Below are 19,789 nucleotides of genomic sequence, written 5' to 3'. Positions count from 1 at the left end.
CTGTATTATGTAAACTCAGTTGTGTAAAAATATGCTTGCATAGAAAAAAAGACTAGATGAAAATATGCCAGGATATGAATGATAGTTTACAATTGATAATATTATTGGTGTTAACTTGGCTTTTTTATGTTTTTTCTGAGATTTTCTTCAGGACTATCTATAGGAACTTACGTTAATTTTTCTAGTGATAAATCAAATTGATTATAGATACAACTTATGATAATATTTATTCTACTTAATTCATCATTTAGATTACTATTCTGTTATCACCATTCTATTACAAAATAGAATGGTTTTATAAATTATTTTAGCTTGTATGATCAAATTTACCTCAGAAGCCAATTCATAAGTTTAATGTAAACTCCATATTATCTAGACATTTAAAATACTTCCAAAATTAATTTCAGAATAATTTAGATAAGAAATATAGAAATACTCTTTGTGTTTTTATCCAATTTTTTTTCTTAAATAGGGCTTTGCAATCTGCTGATGTGATTGTGTTATTTGGTGCCAGACTGAATTGGATTTTACATTTTGGACTGCCTCCAAGATATCAGCCAGATGTGAAGTTTATCCAGGTACCCAGGAAAGATTTCAGATCATAGCTGTCTGTGGTTCATTGTTCTTCCTCTCAGCCATTGTCAGTTCTCTTTCTTTATGGCTTTTGTACAGAACCTTTTCTCTTTTTACAAAGGTAGGCTTTTAAAAATGTCTTAACATGCTTACAGGCCCTAAAGTTATCTGCCCTTTCAAGCCTTCAAAACATAATGTTCCACTTCACTTCTGACCAGAAAACCTTTCAAAATAAAGTTTCAAATAGTTTGAAAAGCATAATTCAAAGTTCAAGCATATTTAAAGGTTGAGAAGCAAGACTTAAATAGGATGGGAGATAAGAATGAAACATTCAGCGTTGTTAATGGAGTGAGTTTTTCTTTTAGAGCCAAAACTTTCACTCCTTGGTTGGAAATCTCTAAACTACTCTGCTTTTACCTACACCATTTAACAGTGTGAAAAATACTCTGACCTCTCTTTGATTCTTCTGTCATGCTGACCCTCTTTAGATAAGCCAGTTTCTATATTGTGGGAAGAACTACCTACATAGTGACATGAGCTCTGTTTTATAGATTGGCCTCATTCCATTTAATGTTTGATGACTCAGCTGCAATTACAGTTTTCTCCCAGCCTGCCATTTACTTTTTTAAAATTTTATTTGTTCTTTTTAGTTTTATGTGACAGTAAAATGTGTTTTGACATATTTGCCATTTACCTCTTAAGGAGTCAACTTCTAGTAGTCCCTTTCCCACATGGGTCATTGAGAACTAAAAACCACATACAAGCAAGATTGTGGGTTATACCTGCTGCCACCTCCTGACAGCTTGTTTTTATTACCAACAAAAATGCATCCCCTTCAGGGTAGCTAAATTGTTCCTTCTTGCAAAAGCCATTTTCACTTGTCTATGGCCCTCCAGAAGTGGAACCTGTGAGTAAATGGAAAATAATCATGCCATGCTTTAGGAATGTTTCTCAGAATGTGGTCCCTGGACCACCAGCATCAGCATCACCTAGAAAACCTATTAGAAATGCACATTTTTGTACCCCATCCCAGATGTAATGAAATCAGAAACCCTGAGGTGGACTCCTGCAATGTATGGTTTAAAAGCCCACTAGGTGGTTCTGATACATGCTCAAATTTGAGAACCCCTGCTCTAGATAGGAATCCCAAGTGTATTTGAGTCTAACCCTCTTATTATTGATTAGATTAAAAAATTGTAATTGATCAGCTCAAATGGATTCCTGTTGGTATTATGGGATAATACCAGAGTTCCATAGAGTACATTTTAAAATGATGGAAGATGAGGAGCTTTTCTATACTAGCTATGATACTTGAATAGTTTTATGGTTTTTTTTACTTTTATCAAGGAACTTTTTGAGTTGAATATCAAATTTTATCATGTATATGCACAATTAATTTATTCAACTTTAATGAATATAAAGATTTTGAAGAATAAATATGACTCGTTCTTCAGCCTTTGCTCTCTTTTAGGTTGATATCTGTGCAGAAGAATTGGGGAATAACGTAAGACCTGCTGTGACTTTGTTAGGAGACATAAATGCAGTTACTAAACAGGTAAGAACTTTTGCCTGGATTTTAGCTTATGTGGATTGAAAAAGTCAGTTCTTAAGAATGTTACAGTCTTGATTAGCTTGGTGACAGATCTATTAATATCTAAAAATTTACTCTTAAGTGTAATTTTGGAATGTGGTAACACTGACTTCTTGTGCATAACTCATATTTGTGTAAGTTAAGCATTTTGGGAAGGTACTTTAAAAGTATCTTAAAGTCACTCTGTAGGCAAACAGATTTACTAAGTAAGATCTAGCTCTCTGAAAAATTATAATACAACTTCCAAAGGAATTGAAGTTATAGCCAAGAAATGATTTATACACTGGAAAAATTTTTAAGGTGTATTTTGTTTTTGTTTTGTCGTTTTGTTTTAGTTAATAAAGAGCTTTTTACTCTCCCAAAGGCCTGTAATCAATGACTTGTCCAGGTTCTTATTATTTGTAAAAAACTTATATATTCCATTGTGACGTGATAAAATGTCATCACATTTACCACTTGATTTTAGATGATATTTGTTACCATAAGCACACAATATTTTTTTTTTTTTTTTTTTGGGGTGCTGGGGATCAAACCCAGGGCCTTGTGCTTACAAGGCAAACACTCTACCGACTGAGCTATCTCCCCAGCCCCAGCACACAATATTAAGCTGCATCCCCAATCACATTTGAAATCACTCTGGAGTTTGTATTAGAGGACTGGGTATTTATCAGCCTTCCTATAAGGGTTCTAGGAAGGGGGTTGTTTTCCTTCAGTGTCAGACTGGAAAGCGCTTAAGTCCCTGCCTGTGAGGTACGGAGGAGGTGGCAATTCACTCTGTCCTATAGGAATCCCAGTATCTGGCAGAAATCCCCACTAACGCATACAAAAGCATACCATCTTACCATTTATCAGTTGTTTCTTGCCTAGAAGAAGAGCAAGTGTATGAGCAATGTGCAGGGTAGAATAGCATAGCAAGCAGTGTGTCTTTAAGAAGAAATTTTTATATTAATGTGATTTAAGTTTATTTTCAAAAAGGAAAGAACATTTTTGTGGTTTTTTTTTTTTTAGCTTTTAGAACAGTTTGATAAAACCCCATGGCAGTACCCTCCAGAGAGCAAGTGGTGGAATACTCTGAGGGAAAAAATGAAGGACAATGAAGCCGCATCCAAGGTAACATGGGACCCCCTGAAGCTCAAGAACACTTCAGGTTGGGCTGGGCTTGTGGCTCAGTGGTAGAGCACTTATCTTGCATGTGTGAGGCACTGGGTTCCAGCCTCAGCACCACATAAAAATCAATCAATCAATCAATCAACGAAGGTATTGTGTCCATCTACAACTAAAAAAAAATTTTTTTTAAAAAAGAACACTTTAGGTTCATGGCTCATTTAGTCCTACCATAATGCATTCCTAGAAATCATCATGTATAGAATCATACAATAAAAAAACCACAGGACTTGGAAAAAGGGGTTAAACTCGAAACTCTCAACAACTTTGTGAAACAAAAGTAAGGTAGCAGCCTAATAAAAATGGTAGCAAAGTTTTAACCATGTTTATATACATATATAAATATGGTACTTTACCTTGAAAAAGATCGGAAGTTTCTTGTAGAATTGAACATCAGCTTGGGTTGCAGCTTGTGAGTTACGTGAAGTGGTAGAAGGAGGGTGAAAGTTACAATAGCAGATGCAGATGGATGTGGCTCATTTGATTTTGGCACAGAACATCAGTTTAGTGATCTTTTTGGAATCCTGGGGCATGTTGAGACTTGGCTCAAGACATGCAAGTGTAATAGATAGCTCTTTCATCAAAACTGAAAATGTGATCCAACATATAGCCTTCTTTTTCACTTTACTTTTGTATTGCTGCTGGAAATTCTTCTGTGGCTTTGTTCTCTGCCTGATAGTGAAGGCTTTGGAAATTTGATATTTGAAACTACCAAACTATCTATCACTATCACTAGAATGAGCCACTTCTTCAGGATTTAGTGATTTCTGTTTCAAGTTTTTGTATACATGGTACTTATTCTTTGATTGTGAAACAAGTTGTTCCTGAGTTGTATTCAAATGTGTCTTGGTTCTGCTAGGTGTGGTTTTCTGTTTATCTAGTTTTTCTTGCTGATGGAATCATGCATTAGCACATAAAAAAGCAAATTATGCACATTTATTTCCTAATATGTTAGTAGTCTTGGAATAAATTCATATATTCAAACAGCAGAATTGATTACACCTGATTCTGTCTTACATTAGAATTTTAATCAGTGACTATTCTCCTATAAAGAGCTAGTCTCAGTCCTGTTTTCTAAACTGTGTCATAACTAATCCCTTCTTTTCCCTAGGTCTCACCTTAGTTTAAGATGAAAGGAGCTTGCCTCTCTTCTGTAGTTCAGGAGTACAGAAGGGCCTTCATTCATCTTGGGTATAATCTCCAACAGAGTGTAGTAGCACAGGCAGAGAGGTATTCTAGGACCAGATGAAACTTGCTGCTGAAGGCCCAGATGGCTTTCTGTCAGCACTAGAAGGCATATGGCTACACAAAGACATTTGCAGCTTGTGAGTTTTCCTTGCTATTTCCCCCCTCCATTCAGGACTCTAGAATAGTAAATACAGTACCTCTCCTTTAGTCTCCAGTATATGGGGGAGAACCAGATTTTAAGACTGTTTTCTGTATTGCTGACATTTTATTTTTAAATTTAGCGCCATATCTCATATGAAAATATTCTGGAATAGAAATTTTAGTTTTTTGTAAGGCAACATTTTCCTATGAGTGCTTAAATAAGATTGTTCAGGTCTTGTTTAACCCAGTGTTTCTTAGTTATCTTTAGTATAGGACTCTGAAAGTCCTTAATATGCTCATGTATATCATGAATCTCCAGGAAGGAGGATATTCCATGGTTTATTTGTGTCCCAAACTGGGACTATGGGACACATTTTTCTTAGCATAGCCCCTGGGATTTCTCACAGGTGATTTAGCTTCTCAAGAGTAGCTGTTGTACACCATTTGGGAATTGGGTAACCTCTAATTGCTACCTTTTCCCAGTTAAGTTTGATAGTAGCTCATTGATTTTCATTGTATCCCAGTCTAATTCAGAATATACTTCCTTCTACTATTTTAGGAATTAGCTTCCAAAAAATCCCTGCCTATGAATTATTACACAGTATTCTATCATGTTCAAGAACAACTGCCCAGAGACTGTTTTGTGGTAAGTGAGGGCGCAAATACCATGGACATTGGACGCACTGTGCTTCAAAACTACCTTCCTCGTCACAGGTAAGACTTCTGAGAAAGAAATTATAATTGATTGTGATGTGTTTAATTTAAAACTATCATAATGTAGATTTAGAAAATATTTGAGGGAGGGAATGGTGTAGGCTAGATGCATTTGCCTGCTTCTCCACCAGATGGAACCAAAATAACAGGTAATAGCTACATGTTGAGGTGGGTGGTCATGGGAGAACTGGAGTTTAATGGTAGAGACAGAGACCTAGTTAAACCAGGTTTTGGATAATAGAATATCAAGAGAAACAAAGTATCCCAGCATTTATCACATAGCAGTATAACTTGGGGAGGGTCAAGGGGATATCCCCTTAGCAGAGGTATGGGCAAAAGAAAATTCCAGCAAACTCTATTAATGCAAAATTTGAAGCCTCTCAGACATAGTCTAAATGGATGAGACCTGGAATCAGCATGGTGACCTAGCTTTAGAGAAGGAGTTCACTGCCTCTCGCAACAAATTCTCAGGTTGCTGTAATCAGGAGCAATTTTAAGAAGGGTCCTGTTGGCTGAGCTTTTACTACTCTGGTGGTCAGAATTCCCTGCATTTTCCCATCTCCAGACCATTCCACTGCACTACCTCATATGTGGCCACCTCATGAGACAGTCTTGACTCAGGAGAGTGATTCTGACACAAATCTGCTGAGAGTTCTATGCTGTGGGAAATGCAGACACATTGTCATGCAGAGGAGAGTAGAACTGATTTACTCAAATCAGTAGTTCAGGGAACCTTCCCTCTGAGTCTTAGAGAGTGCATAGATGTGTTTGGTTTCATGAGGGAGTCAGGTCTCAGGGCATCAGGATCAAGGATGGCACGTCTCAAGGATTCATAGATCTTTGCAGCTTTGTTGCCCCTCCCAGAGGTGATGGGATACACTATAGCACCAACATTTGTCCCACCCCTGATGGCATAGAGAATTTTGCAGGCATGCTTCACATTCTACGCTAGCTCCTTCTGGTGTGCTTATAGAATTTCACCTGACTTCAGCCACAAATCACTCTCCCTAGTTACATGGTGGGCACCACAATTGAAGGAATTGGAAAGTGAAAAACTACTAGCCATCACTCTATCCATGAGATGCACAGCATAAGAGAACTGAAAGAGATTCTTTGATTAATTAGCATAGGTTGTGATTATCTGCCCTCACCCCTTCATTTGAACACTTCAGTGAAAAAGTCTTTTTCTTTTTTATCCTTCTTTTCTCCTTTTTTTTTTTTTTGTTTTCTTTTTTCTTGTTTTTAAGTTTTTCTTGTTTTTTTTTTTTTATTTTTACTCTTTACTGTTGTTGCTGCTCTTCTTTATTTTTTATCTTAAAAGTGTGTGTCTATATGTGTGTGTACGTGTGTGTGTATATTGTTTGGGATTGAACCCAGGGCTTTGCACATGTTTGAACCTTAGAGGATACTTCTGACATAAAGATCAGGTGGACAAAAAGCTCCCAGCTATTGACCCATCCTCTTGATGATCATATCTTGGGGAATGTCTAAAGTCCTGATGCTGAACAGAAAACCCTGCAGTAACAGCAGAGGAATAACATAACTCTTGGGAATAATGTACCTATGAGAGTCCCCTGCATCAGTGGCACTTCCACCCTGTCAGATCACACATTGCTGATAGGAGTGGATATGATACCACAAATGGGGAGCTTTGATCCTGGCCCATACCTCTCCCTATGAAGCACTAGGAACTGTGCCAGTGAATAAATGGAGGGAAAGAACTTCACACCCTTCACTGTGATTGGAACAAGTATCAAAATTTCCTTTCGAGTAACAGAGCCAACGTCAATAGTGCCTGTGGGAGCACGAATGGGGGCTTCTACTCCCATGGTAGGAGTAACCACAGAGGATGCACCCCACATATTCTGCTATCTCTACCACACATGAATGAATTACCAGAGGCTCTCCACTCTTGTGAGACCGACAGAGGCAGTGAGTTCTTTAGAGTTCCTCAGACTCTGATATAGTATGCATCGTGTCCATACCTACTAATCACAACCAAAGAAACCACAGGGAGATTACACTGTGGAATCCAATTGAAAATAAACTCAATCTTTACATCAAACCAATATCTAAGGACATATCATTGAAAGAAAGCTGCTTACAAAAAAAAAAAAAAAACAGCATATAAGTATAAATGAAAAGGATATCCATCCCGACAGATGTGTAATTTCAACATAAAAACACAGGACATAAAAAATAAGGTAATATGACATCTTGAAACATTCTTAACTCTCTAGTAACAGATTCTGAAGATGTTGAAGTAGGTGAAATTCTGGATAAAGAATTCTAAAGAATGATTTTTTAAAAAACTCACTAAAGTCCAAGAGAGTAGGTAAACAATTGAATGAACTAAGGAAAACAATGCAGGATAGGAACTAGCAATTCAGTAAAGAGGTAGAGATTCTGAAAAAGGAATCAAACAAAAATCTTGGAAATGAAAAGCTCAATAGGTCAGATTGAAAAAAAAGACTGCATTGAAAGCCTCAAAAACAGATTAGATCAAATAGAAGAAAAAAGGTTGGAACTTGAAGACAAGTCTTTCAAAATACTATATTCAGTCAGAAATTTTAAAAAGAATGAAGGAAACTTACAAGATCTCTGGGACTCCATTAAAAAATCAAACATCTAACTCATCAGCATGCTTGAAGGTCAAGGGCATGGAAAACCTATTTGCTGAAATAATAGAAAATTTATCAAGACATAGGAAATAAATGGACTTTCAGGTATAAGAGGCATTTAGAATTCCAAATAGACATAGCCAGAAAAGAACCTCTCCACAATATATTATAGTTATACTGCCAAAAATACTGGAAAGAGAAAGAATATTAAAATCTGTGAGCTATTCCAAGTCACATATAAAGGTAAATGAGACTAATAGCAGTTTTCTCAGGAGAAACTCTGAAGGCCAGGACACAGAATGATGTATTTCAAGTTGTGAAAGAAAGTAATTGCCAACCTTACATTACTATACCCAGAAAGGCTATATCTTTCAGAATCAAAGGAAAAATAAAGACTTTCCAAAATAAGCATAAAATAAGGGAATTCGTGACTCTGGACCAGCATGATGCCTAAAGGAAAGATTTTGGTATGTTCTGTTACCATTTTTATTTGATTCAAGGAATTTTTAAATAAACACCATCATGAGAGTATGAGAAAGAATACATCCCAGTAGATATGCATATGAGCCATAGGAAACAATCAAACATTATCAATATAGTAAACCATCAAACTTCAAAGATGAATAAGAGAGAATAAGTGAACAAAAAAAAATATTCAAAACCACCAGAAGATCAACAAAACAAAAAAGTACATACTTTTCAATAACTCTTAATGTAAATGAATTTTTCAATTAAAAGACAACTGAATGAATAAACTTTTAAAAAAAGACCCAGCAATGTGCTGTCTTCAAGAAACTCATCTCACCTGCAAAGACATACACAGACCAAATGGATGGAAAATTATGTTCCATGCAAATGGAATCTGAAAGAAAGCAGGAGTGACTATACTTACAGTCAACAAAATAGACTTAAGACAACATCAGAAGAAAAGACAAAGAAGGTCATTATGTATAGATGAAGGGAACAGTTCATCAAGAAGATGTAACAATTATAAATTTAAGTGCACTGAACACCAGAGCACTCGGTTTTATGAAACCAGCACTACTAGACATAAAGGGAGAGATAGGCCCCAAAATAATAGTAGTGGTTGTCTTCAGTACTCCACTCTCACCAAGAGATAGATGATCCAGACCTGCCCCCCTCCCCCAAATCAGTGTCAAGATGGTGAGTGCTCTGATTGGGAATGTGAGCTTAAGGCTGATGAATGACCTTTTTTTTTTTTTTTTAGTACCCCAGATTGAACCACTGAGCCACATTCCTAGCCCCTTCTTATTTTTTTAGTTTGAAATAGCATTTCACTGAGTTTTTAGGACCTTGCTAAATTACTTATTGAGGCTGGCCTCAAACATGTAATCCTCCTATCTCAGTCTCCCAATCTGCTTGGGATTACAGGCATGCACCACCATGGCCAGCCTGGTGAATGACTTCTAAGTAGTATGTGGTTTTTGTCATGGGAGGTTAGAGAAACAAAAATTGCAAGCAAATTCAATTTCTCCACACTGATGAGAGTAAACAACAATGATTAAGCCATTAACATTTTCTTTAAAGAAGTGTTCAACATATAATTCTGCCTATCTTAGACATTGAAGATCTTTGTCTTTCAGATATTTCAAATAACTTTGGAAAATTTATTCGATGATTATGTATACAATAAAAATAATTGGTAATTGGAAAAAATGAAGGACGGTGGGGCTAAGGATATGGATCAGTGGTTAAGCATCCTTGGGTTTAATCCCTGGTACCAAAAAAAAAAAAGAGAGAGAGAACCCATAAATTAAACCCATATATCTACAGCCTACTGATTCTCAACAAAGATGCCAAAAATGTACATTGGAGAATGGACAGCCTCTTTCAGCGAATGGTGCTAGGAAAACTGGATATTCACATACAGATGATTGAAATTTGGTCCCTCTTTCTTCCCCTGCACAAAATTCAACTCAGAGTGAATCAAAGATCTTAATGCAAGACCTGAAACTTTAGAAACTACTAGAGGCAAATAGGGGATACTGGCACATTTAACAATTTCCTGAACAGGACTCCAAAAACACAAGAAACAAAAGCAAGAATTGACAAATGAAATTACATACAATTAAAAAGCTCTACACAGCAAAATAAACAGTCAACAGTAAAGAGACAGCCTACAGAATTAAAAAAAAAAAAAACTAATCAGAACCAAAAAGACAACATCAACAGAACAAGTAATCCAATCAAAAATGGACAAGTAGGCTGGGATTGTAGCTCAGTGGTAGAGCACTTGCTTAGCATGTATGAGACACTGGGATTGAGTCTCAGCACTGCATATAAATACAAAGTAAATGTCCATTGACAACTAAAAAAATATTTTTAAAAAATGGGCAAGGGATCTCAACAGATACTTCTCAAAAGAGGCACAAATGACCAATAAGTACATGAAAAAATGCTCAACATCTTTAACCATCAGAAAATCAAATGAAAGTCACTTTGAGATTCAACTTTAGCCACATCAGAATGACTCAAAAAAAAAAAAAAAATTCTGGTGAGGATGTGGAGAAAAAGGAGCCCTTATACACTGTTAGTGAGACTGGAACTGGGACAGCCACTACAAAAAAACAGTATGGAGGTTCCTCATAAAAACTAAAAAGTTAGAGCCTACCATATGATCCAGCTCTCCCACTCCTGTGTGCATACCTGAAGGAAATGCAGTCAACACACAGAAGCAGTATGTGCAGTATGTGCATACCTGTCTTTATCATGGACTATACACAGTGGCCAAGTTATAGAACCAGAGTAGGTACCCATCAGCAGATGAATGGGTAAAGAAAATCTGATAAATACACACTCTGGTGAGTATCATTCACCCAGAAAGAAGAATGAAATCCTGTCATTTGCAGGAAAATGAATGTAACTAGAAGAACCCATTGTGTGAAATAAGCCAGACATAGTTATCTTGTATTTTCTCTCATATGTGGAAACTTTTTTTTTTTTTTTTGAGAGATGACCTGAAAGAAGAGGGACTAGTAGAGAAAAGGAGAATGGGGGCAGGGGAGAGAAAGGGAATAGAGGAAGGGTGCTGAAGAGAGATGGGTGAACATGTATGTGTGGATGGAAATTTCACTGTGAATTCCATTAATTTTTACAATTAATATGTGTTGATTATAATAAAAATAGGAAGTCATTTAAATGTTGATGAATAGAAAAATAAGTTATGACCTCATGATTTGATGGCATACTCTTCAACAATTTAAATGAATATAGAGGTGCTTGAGTCAGTATGAACACATACCAGAAACGTAATGTTAATTGAAGCAAAGTAGAGTCTAATACCATCTATTATTTAAAAATAATACCAAATGTTATTTATGGATTGAAATATGGAGTGAAAGTATAAAAACATGCATGAGAGTAAACACTAAATTCATATTAGTGATTACTTGCAAAGAGGTAGGGAGAAGTACAGAGGAGGCTTTAACTCTTAACAAAATTCTGCTTCTTTACAAACACAACTAAAGGGTGAGGTGGTGGTTCTCTTGAGGTGGAGTGTCCTCTGGTGTCCAAGGAGGCTGATCACTGTTAACTTGGAACCCTGCTGGTCACCAGTGCCCTCATGCCTCATTTTCTCCAGGACCAGCCAACCCTTGGGATGGTCACCATCTGGGTTCCAAGTCTGCATCTCATTCCTGGATTAGTGAGAGTGTTGTGTTTTGCTTCTGAGCCTGTATCCAGCTACTAGTTTCAGTCCTTGCTCTGCGATGAGCTCTCTGGCTGCAGCCTCCACTCTGTATGGTCACTAGGATCTTGACAGATTATTTCTGACTATGTCCATGGAGACCTTTTGACACTCTCATCTTTAATCTTTGCTGGGTTTTATTAATTCCAGCTATGCAACGGATGCTCTGACCTTTTTAACTTAATACCTTAAGAACTGATTGTGCATCTCCTTTGCTCTGCTCTGTCATGCCATTCAACTGGCCATAGGAAGAAGTAACGGATAAGTCTATTGTTGAGACAGACCTCTTCTAATTGCAGTTATTTTCATAATTTAATCATTGAGGTCCAGTTGGTAGAGTGCTTGCCTCGCAAGTACAAGGCCCTGGGTTCAATCCCCAGCACCGCAAAAAAAAAAAAAAAAAAAAAAAAAAGAGTACTTTAAGAACAATTGTACCGAAGAAATTGTGAGACCAAATTCTATATTCTAGTAAATTGATGTGATTGTCTTACAGTTTCTCATAAGACTTAGCACAACTAAATATTGTGTATGAGCTTTCGCTCTTTAAAATTTACCAATCTTTTAAAGAGGATTCAGATTTATAACTATAATACGTGACCAAACATCTTTGATATTTGTCCTGGTAATGAAGGACAAAGAGAGAGATTGCTGTTAATTCATAAGTAAAGACTTTGCAGAAGTTTAGACAGTGTTTAATTTTTGTTTTAATTTTCCCTCCCTTAGTCCAGGCAATACCAGTTGCTGATGGTCACATGTCCTAAGGAAACTTTAAATTAGAAAATGCTGATAATATCATGACTGTCTTCTAAATCATAGGAAGAAGAGGTTGAAAACTTGAATGTAGAGAAGTTCCATTTAGGAATGAAGTTCTCCTTGCAGGTGTATTAAAATATTACAAATTGTCAAATACGTTCTTGTTACTTGTCCTAAAATAATCTGTCTACAAATATAAAAGGGTAAAGTAGTGTAACTTTTCTATTGTGAAAAATCTCTAAATGAAACTAATCTACAAAAATAAAATTTTTAAGAAGTTAAACGCTGTATAATAAAATTTTTAAGAAGTTAAATGTACGTGTTCATTGTTTAAGTACATATAAGTGAATTCTTGGTTGAGATTTTATAGTTTTCATTCTTGATGTGTAGTTATCATGCAGTAATTTTATTTACTCAGTGTTCTAAGGATGTATCTACAATTCTCTGAGCAATCATGTGTGGCTTTTACTCTCATGCTGCTTATCCTTGACAAATCAATTGCTTATCATCAAAAAAAAATTTTTTATTAACGAAAGAGAATGCTTTCACATTTCTTGATTTTCCAGTAGCCATGTAAATATAACTAGAATGTTTGTGCCAATGCTGCTCTCTGTGATCTGCCCCAAGAATTTTATTTTAGCTTTGTTCCCCAACAGGCTTGATGCTGGTACTTTTGGAACAATGGGAGTCGGTTTGGGATTTGCTATTGCAGCTGCTCTAGTGGCTAAAGATAGAAATCCTGGGAAAAGGGTCATCTGTGTGGAGGGAGACAGTGCCTTCGGGTTTTCTGGCATGGAGGTGGAAACCATCTGCAGGTAAGAGTCTTGAAGCAGAGCATTTCCTTCTCCTAAATGTAAAAAATTACACAAGACCCACTCACCTGACAGTTCCCAAGTGTTGTTGCCGGGTACCCTGAGCATCCCACTGGTATATAACTCAGTGTAAATAAATTCCAGGACAGTGTGTTTGTGGCCTCCTCACTACATACTAAAAACCTGCAGAATGGCAGGGTGTAGTTTTAAGGTCACTGAAAAAGGAAAACAGGCCTGAGAGATGCTTGTTTTCTGTGAGAAGATAGAGGAGACTTGTGGTTAAGAGCACAGCCTCTGGGCTAGGTGGCCTGGATTTCAGTAGTGATTCTACTATGTCAGGCCAAGTGATTTTGTTTATGTCACTTAATCAAGCCTCTGTCTCTTCTCTAAAATAAGAGTACTAATAGCAATAGTTCCTACCTTAGAGAGGGGTTGCAAGGAACAGATGAAATAATCAGGGTAAATTTTGAAGTGATGTTTAGTGATTATGCATCATATAGGTTATAGTTTTAGTCAGGATTCATGGAGAAACTCATGAGTGGTGTCTTCTACTGCAGGATTAAAGGGGCCCCCTCCCCAGCAATATTTAAACTATAGTAAAACCATTCCATTCTTAGGACTCTTGTTAGGGCTTCTGAGAACATATTTGGGGGCTTTTGAAGCTTTGGTATATGAAACTTTCAAGATTTGTAGGTAACAACTAAGTGACACATACCAAAAAGATAATTTAGGAGGAGTCAGCCTTCTGGAAAGTAACGATTTCCCTTTTAACGTGGAGAGCAAATAGTTGCTACAATCCTGCAGTGTAACAATGTGTGGTTTAGTTTTGTCTTCACTGCCTGTGGTCAGAAATTACATCTGTTGGAAATAAAACCCACATTCTTTTTCTGTAATTAATGAAGTTTAATCACTCGTGTGTTTTGCTTTTATTTTTTTTTTGGGGGGGGGGTCTTCGTTCTTCTGTTTAAGACATTGTTAGAGACTCTTTCTACTGATTACACCAGGTGAAGCATGTCTGATTACAGGTAGAAGTTTGAGCACAAACTGAATATGCCAGTTGCTGTGTGTCTCTCACAGCATCAAGAAAGGGCTGGTTGTCTGTGAGGAGCTCAGTAAATAGGCACTTTTCAAACAGTATTCCTAGAAACTTCTTAGAAGGCGTGCTTCAGAGGGAGTTAAGTAGAAAGGCATTGTCGGGTGTGGTGGCACACACTTGTAATCCCAACACCTTGAGAGGCTGAGGCAGGAGGATCTGAGTTCAAAGCCAGCCTCAGCAACTTAGTGAGGCCCTAAGCAACTCAGTGAGACCCTGTCTCTAAATAAAATACAAAAAGGGCTGGGGATGTGGCTCAGGGGTTAAGTGCCCCTGAGTTCAATCCCTAGTACCAAAAGAAGAAAAAAGAAAAAAAAAGTAGAAAGGTGTTTTCCTTATCACCATCTGGATCTGTGAAAAACCTAGATTCAGAAGAGCTTCGGTGATTTGCTAAATAGCGGTTGAGCCAGGCCCACCTTCATCTTGCATTTTTTCTGCCATGTTTCTGTTGATGATGTAATATTCTTTATTAGGGTAATAAATGCTTGGTTTTTGGTTTTCCTTTAATATCACAAAATGCTTATAGAGAACTGTCCATTTTTTAAGTTAAAATTTCCACTAAAAGAAAAGACTGAAGAATGATTTCCTTCTTATTTGCTCTCACTTTTAGGTACAACTTGCCAATCATACTGTTGATAGTGAACAATAATGGAATTTACCAAGGTTTTGATACAGATTCTTGGAAAGAAATGTTAAAATGTGAAGATGCTACTACAGGGTAAGTGACCCAGAACAGTGTGTATTTGCTTTCTCTCATCTGTTTGAATCCCTCTTTAAAACACATGCTACATTGGAATATGCCCGTGTGAATACTGTTTTCTTCTATTGTCAGCCCCTTTAAAGGATAGAAACCTGTTTTTGTGGTTCTTCTTTGCACAACTCTCCTTGATTAGATGCTTTATAGCTTATAGCTGCTGAAGACTCATGAGTGTATGTCTAAGCTTTGTTAATAACAGGGCTTACTGCAAATGGCCCCCAGTCCTAATATTCCTTCTATACCAGGGAAGGATATGTGACATGGATGGTCACATGTTGTTTATGATCCAGAGGTCTTCCTTCCTTTTACCACTCAGCTAAATCTTGGTCATCGGATGGCAGAGCCAAACCATGACTGTTGTAGCCATTGTCGTAGCCAGCCATGGGGTACAAGATGTGAATCTGTAAGCCAGCCTGGGAGAGCTGAGCACTGGTGTGTTTGTTTATGCCTCCCAGACTTTGTGTGCTGCTTTGTTGTTGTTGTGCAGTAACTGTTCCTTTCCCTTTTGGATTCATAATATTTAATAGTGTAGCTTTTGCTGTCTGGCATAATAGCCACTAGCCACATGTTGCTACATATATTCAGTTAAAATTAAATGAAACTAAAAGTTCAGTTCCTCAGTTTACACACATTTCAAACACTCGTAGCACCAGGTGGCTGGTGGCTGCCATACTACTTACAAAACATTTCCATCATCACAGAAAGTTCTCTTAGATATTTCTATGTAGACAATAAAAAACGTAGAGAAAATTTAGTATGCTGGCATCTCAGCTTAAGTGTTAGAGATAAAAGTATGCCTTTCAACTCAGTTTTAATTTTTTTCACTGATTATTTCAGAGAATGACTTTTTTTCTAGAAGATTTAAGGTTTAAATTTCATTGACCCATAACCTATTTTTCAGGGCCCCTCCCATATGTCTCCTACCCGACTCACATTACGAACAGATCATGGCTGCATTTGGAGGCAAAGGGTATTTTGTACAAACACCAGAAGAACTCCAAAAATCTCTGAGGCAGACCCTGGAAGACACTACTAAACCCTCTCTTATCAACATTATGATTGAGCCACAAGCCACACGGAAGGCCCAGGTAAATATAGCTAAGCAGAAAGAAGGAAAAGCATCTACTCCCTCCCTAGCTCCCTCCAGAGGTCTTTGTAAACATTTCTGAGTTTGGCAATTTCATTCAAATGTTTAGAGAATATTTGTTGAGATATTGTTAGATGTGGTATGTTAGGAAGTAGCATAGTGAGCAAAAGCAGGCTCAGGCCTCATCTCCATGTAGCTTACAGTTTTGCAGAGGGGAGGACAGTCCAGTAACTTCACAACTGAAGGTTGCATGACCCACCAAGGAGGAAAGGAACACCATTCTAAGCAAACATACAACAAAGGAATTTGATTTATGTTGGAGTTATTGGGAAGGCTTCTGAGAGGAGTGGTACGTAAACTGAGATCTGAAGGATAAGTAGGGAGAATCTGGCAAAGAGGAATGGAAGAATATGTGCAAAGGTTCTGTGGCAAGAGGGAGCAGGCCAAGTCTGAGGAACTGCAAGAAGGCAGAGCAGCTGGAAAGTAGAATGGAGGAAGCCCCGTGGGAGATGAGATTGTAGTAGGATGATTTGTGCGATAGCATCCAGTATTAGTTACTTTGACCTCTAAAGCAAAACTACACTGTAGATGATAGCAGTAAAATAAATGACAAAGTGCTGCTTGAGCCTCTCCCATCCCAGATTAAGTTGCTTTTGCTTCTCATATTTGATTTTGCACTCTGGTCCTGTCACCCACCTACTCGTATACCCCTGTCCTCCATGCCTCCACCCTGTATGTCAGCCACTCTTCAGGACAGATGTTTTAAAGTGCTTTCTGTCTTGGTTCTTAGACTGGCATCCACTATAGAATCTTTTTCTTTATTAAACAAGCTAGAACACAAAGAGACATCTAGACAATTAATGAAATAAAGGGCAACTCATTTGAAAACTGTAAGATATGTAGACTTGTTTGTGTAAAAACAGACATCAGAGACGTAAGTTTACCTAAAGTCAAGAGATGAGATACTCAAGGTGAAGTCTGGTAATGAGGAAAACGAGCACAAAAAAGCTAGGCCAGGACAGGGATGGGCAGGTGGCATTCGCAGGGATTTCTGTGGAACAAGCAGGCAGACTGTTTTGAGATTGGGTTAGCCACTTTCAGAAGTTACCCTGTTCTCCTGTGGGCTTATTGATTGCCTTTTCTTTTGTTTTCTGGTGCTGAGAATTGAACCCAGGCCCTCATGTATGCTAAACATCCCCCTTGCCTTTTCTTTTTCTAAATTCCATTTGTTGAAGTGCTTTTTCTCAATCAGAAACCCAATGGACAAGTTTTTAAATCTCATGACATTTTATTAATTTATTAACTGGGTATATACTTTCTAGTGACCAGTATGGTTTTGTACACCAGGATGCCCTCTTCCTGGCATCAGGCCATTAGAGTACTAGGGAAACTAAAGCCACTGTAAGAACCCTGACAAATACTATGATAAAAATAGCCTTGATCTGTGTTAGTCATAGAAGAGCCTGGTGAATTGCTCTCTTTCTGCTAGTGAGTTTACCCTTCTAAGGATCTGCTTCCATTGATCTATCATTTTCTCCATGAATTATGTTCAGCTTTTTCTAGAGAAGTTCTTAATCCTTCTCTCATAATTCTGTGAAGGTTATCCTTATATGTCTTGCATTTAATCACTTCAGCATTATCTTCATTCCAGTGGAGTTTTCTTTACACATATATATAATATGCATGTATTAGCTATATTAATTTATACAATATATACATAACGTATATACATATTATAGTTATCATGTTATTACTTTTCAGTGATTGTCTCTCAGCCATTTGCCATTGATTCACAATGTAGGCTGACTGCTTCCTGCTTTAACACAGGCATTACTTAAATCTCTGCTGTGTCCTGTATCCAGGCCACATATGTAGGATGCTGTTAGTCCTGGAAAACACTTCCATGCACAGTTCTTTTTGTCCTTGTTCTCAGACCCAGGAGCTCAGCCCTCCATGGGCCTCCATCATGTCTTCTCTCCTTTTGAATTATTTCTGCTTCTTTCACTCTCTAGTTTGTTGTGCCCTGATTGCAATTTGTGGAAGAAGACCCAGAAAGCCATGTTAGGTTGTTTGTAGGACCAGGCAACAAGGTTCACTAATGGATTGGTAGCTCCTTTTTGGGAAAAGCACTACAACAAAAATAGACCTCATTTTAGCACCTTCATGTGGGACTTTTAAATTATAGAACAAGGGAAACAGAGTAGAGTTTGAGACAGATTGTTTATTCTAACTGAATGTCTTTCCTTTTCTAGGATTTTCACTGGCTCACCCGCTCTAATATGTAAATAAAGATGTCAGTGGATTTCCTTGAGGAATGTTCTCTTTCCTGCAAGGCAGAATTTTTTTTTTTTCCACAGCAAAATTACTACAGTGATAAATTGTACAAAAAAAAATTAAAATTACATTTTATAATTAAGGAATTAATTAAACACAGAAAAAGTTACCAGTATTTGTTACAATTTCAATTTTAAATGACCCCTGAAGGTCCATATGCTAAAGTTTTGGTCACCATCCTGTGGCATTGTTGGAAGGTAAGTAGATAGCTTTAGGAGATGGGGCCCAGTAAAAGGAAGTTAGGAGATTAGGGGCTTGCCCTTGAAGGGGATATTGGGATCCCAGTCGCTTCCTCTCTCTCTCTTTCTTGCTTCTCAACCACCTTGAGGTGAAGAGACCTCCTCTACCACACACTTCCCCATATGATGTTCTGCCCCACAACAGGCCCAACATACGGCCAAGTGATCGTGCACAGAAACTTTTGAAATCCTTAGCCAAAATAAATCTTTCTTCTTTTCAAGTTGATTTTCTTAGTTATTTTGTCAATGACATAAAGCTCACTTAGTATTCTACCACAGAAATAATGATTTAAAGGTAAAAGAATAGGAAGAGTTCTGTTAAATAATTGCATTGTAACTGCCTTTTTTGTGTTGGGGGGGGATGCTGGGAATTGAACCCAGGGCCTTGTGCTTGTGAGGCAAGCGCTCCACCAACTGAGCTACATCCCCAGCCCTGTCTTTTTTTTTTTTTTAAATTTTTTTAGATATTGATAGACCTTTATTTTTATTCATTTGTTTATATGTGGTGCTAAGAATTAAACCTAGTGCCTCATAAATGCTAGGCAAGTGCTCTACCACTGAGGCACAACACCAGTCCCATAACTGTCTTAACTGCTGATTTACACATCAGTTTTGTTTTATGTAAATCCATTCTGAAAGTTAAAACTTTATATTTTAAAAACACCTTTGAAGAAAAAAGCTCTTAAGGGTTGTCTAATATAGAAACATGTTCAGTAATTTGGGGAACATAGTCTCTGTTTTATGTTTTATCTTGTGACGACTTAGTGTCTCAGTCTTAGTTTATAGTGGGACTTCCCCCACCCCCATAAAGAACTGACTGAGGGGCTGGGGTTGTAGCTCAGTGGTAGAGCACTCACCTAACACATGAGAGGCACTGGGTTTAATCCTCAGCACCACATAAAAATAATAAAGGTATTGGGTCCATCTATAAGTAAAAAAAATAATTACTGAACCAAAGGAGAAGTAGAATCACACCAATAACTACAGGGTCTATTTGAACTAGCAAACTCAGTTTA

General features: G+C 37.4%; 2 protein-coding genes across 4 annotated transcripts in view; one reads left to right on the top strand and one right to left on the bottom strand.

Annotated features, from left to right (window-relative positions):
* BTD (biotinidase) overlaps positions 1 to 5,158 on the bottom strand; it is a 64,067-nt gene extending 58,909 nt beyond the window's left edge. Inside the window, exon 1 of the mRNA XM_079114419.1 lies at positions 3,685 to 5,158. The gene's annotated coding sequence lies outside the window, so the exon portion shown is untranslated. The remainder of the gene's footprint in view (positions 1 to 3,684) is intronic.
* The window catches only part of HACL1 (2-hydroxyacyl-CoA lyase 1), a 38,558-nt gene extending 18,997 nt beyond the window's left edge, over positions 1 to 19,561 (top strand). For all 3 annotated transcript variants that reach the window (XM_079114401.1, XM_079114400.1, XM_079114402.1), the window contains 8 exons: positions 473 to 578; positions 2,045 to 2,128; positions 3,173 to 3,274; positions 5,217 to 5,371; positions 13,108 to 13,266; positions 14,967 to 15,074; positions 16,015 to 16,201; positions 18,453 to 19,561. In XM_079114401.1, the coding sequence (XP_078970527.1) occupies positions 473 to 578; positions 2,045 to 2,128; positions 3,173 to 3,274; positions 5,217 to 5,371; positions 13,108 to 13,266; positions 14,967 to 15,074; positions 16,015 to 16,201; positions 18,453 to 18,485 (934 nt within the window). In that variant the 3' untranslated portion in view covers positions 18,486 to 19,561. The remainder of the gene's footprint in view (positions 1 to 472; positions 579 to 2,044; positions 2,129 to 3,172; positions 3,275 to 5,216; positions 5,372 to 13,107; positions 13,267 to 14,966; positions 15,075 to 16,014; positions 16,202 to 18,452) is intronic.
* Positions 19,562 to 19,789: the final 228 nt, after the last annotated feature.

This window comes from Sciurus vulgaris (genome assembly GCF_902686455.1).
Source record: "Sciurus vulgaris genome assembly, chromosome: 16".
NCBI classification, from domain to species: Eukaryota; Metazoa; Chordata; class Mammalia; order Rodentia; family Sciuridae; genus Sciurus; species Sciurus vulgaris.
The sequence above is the reverse complement of the archived record's forward strand: the minus strand, read 5'-3'. Positions and strand labels throughout refer to the sequence as shown.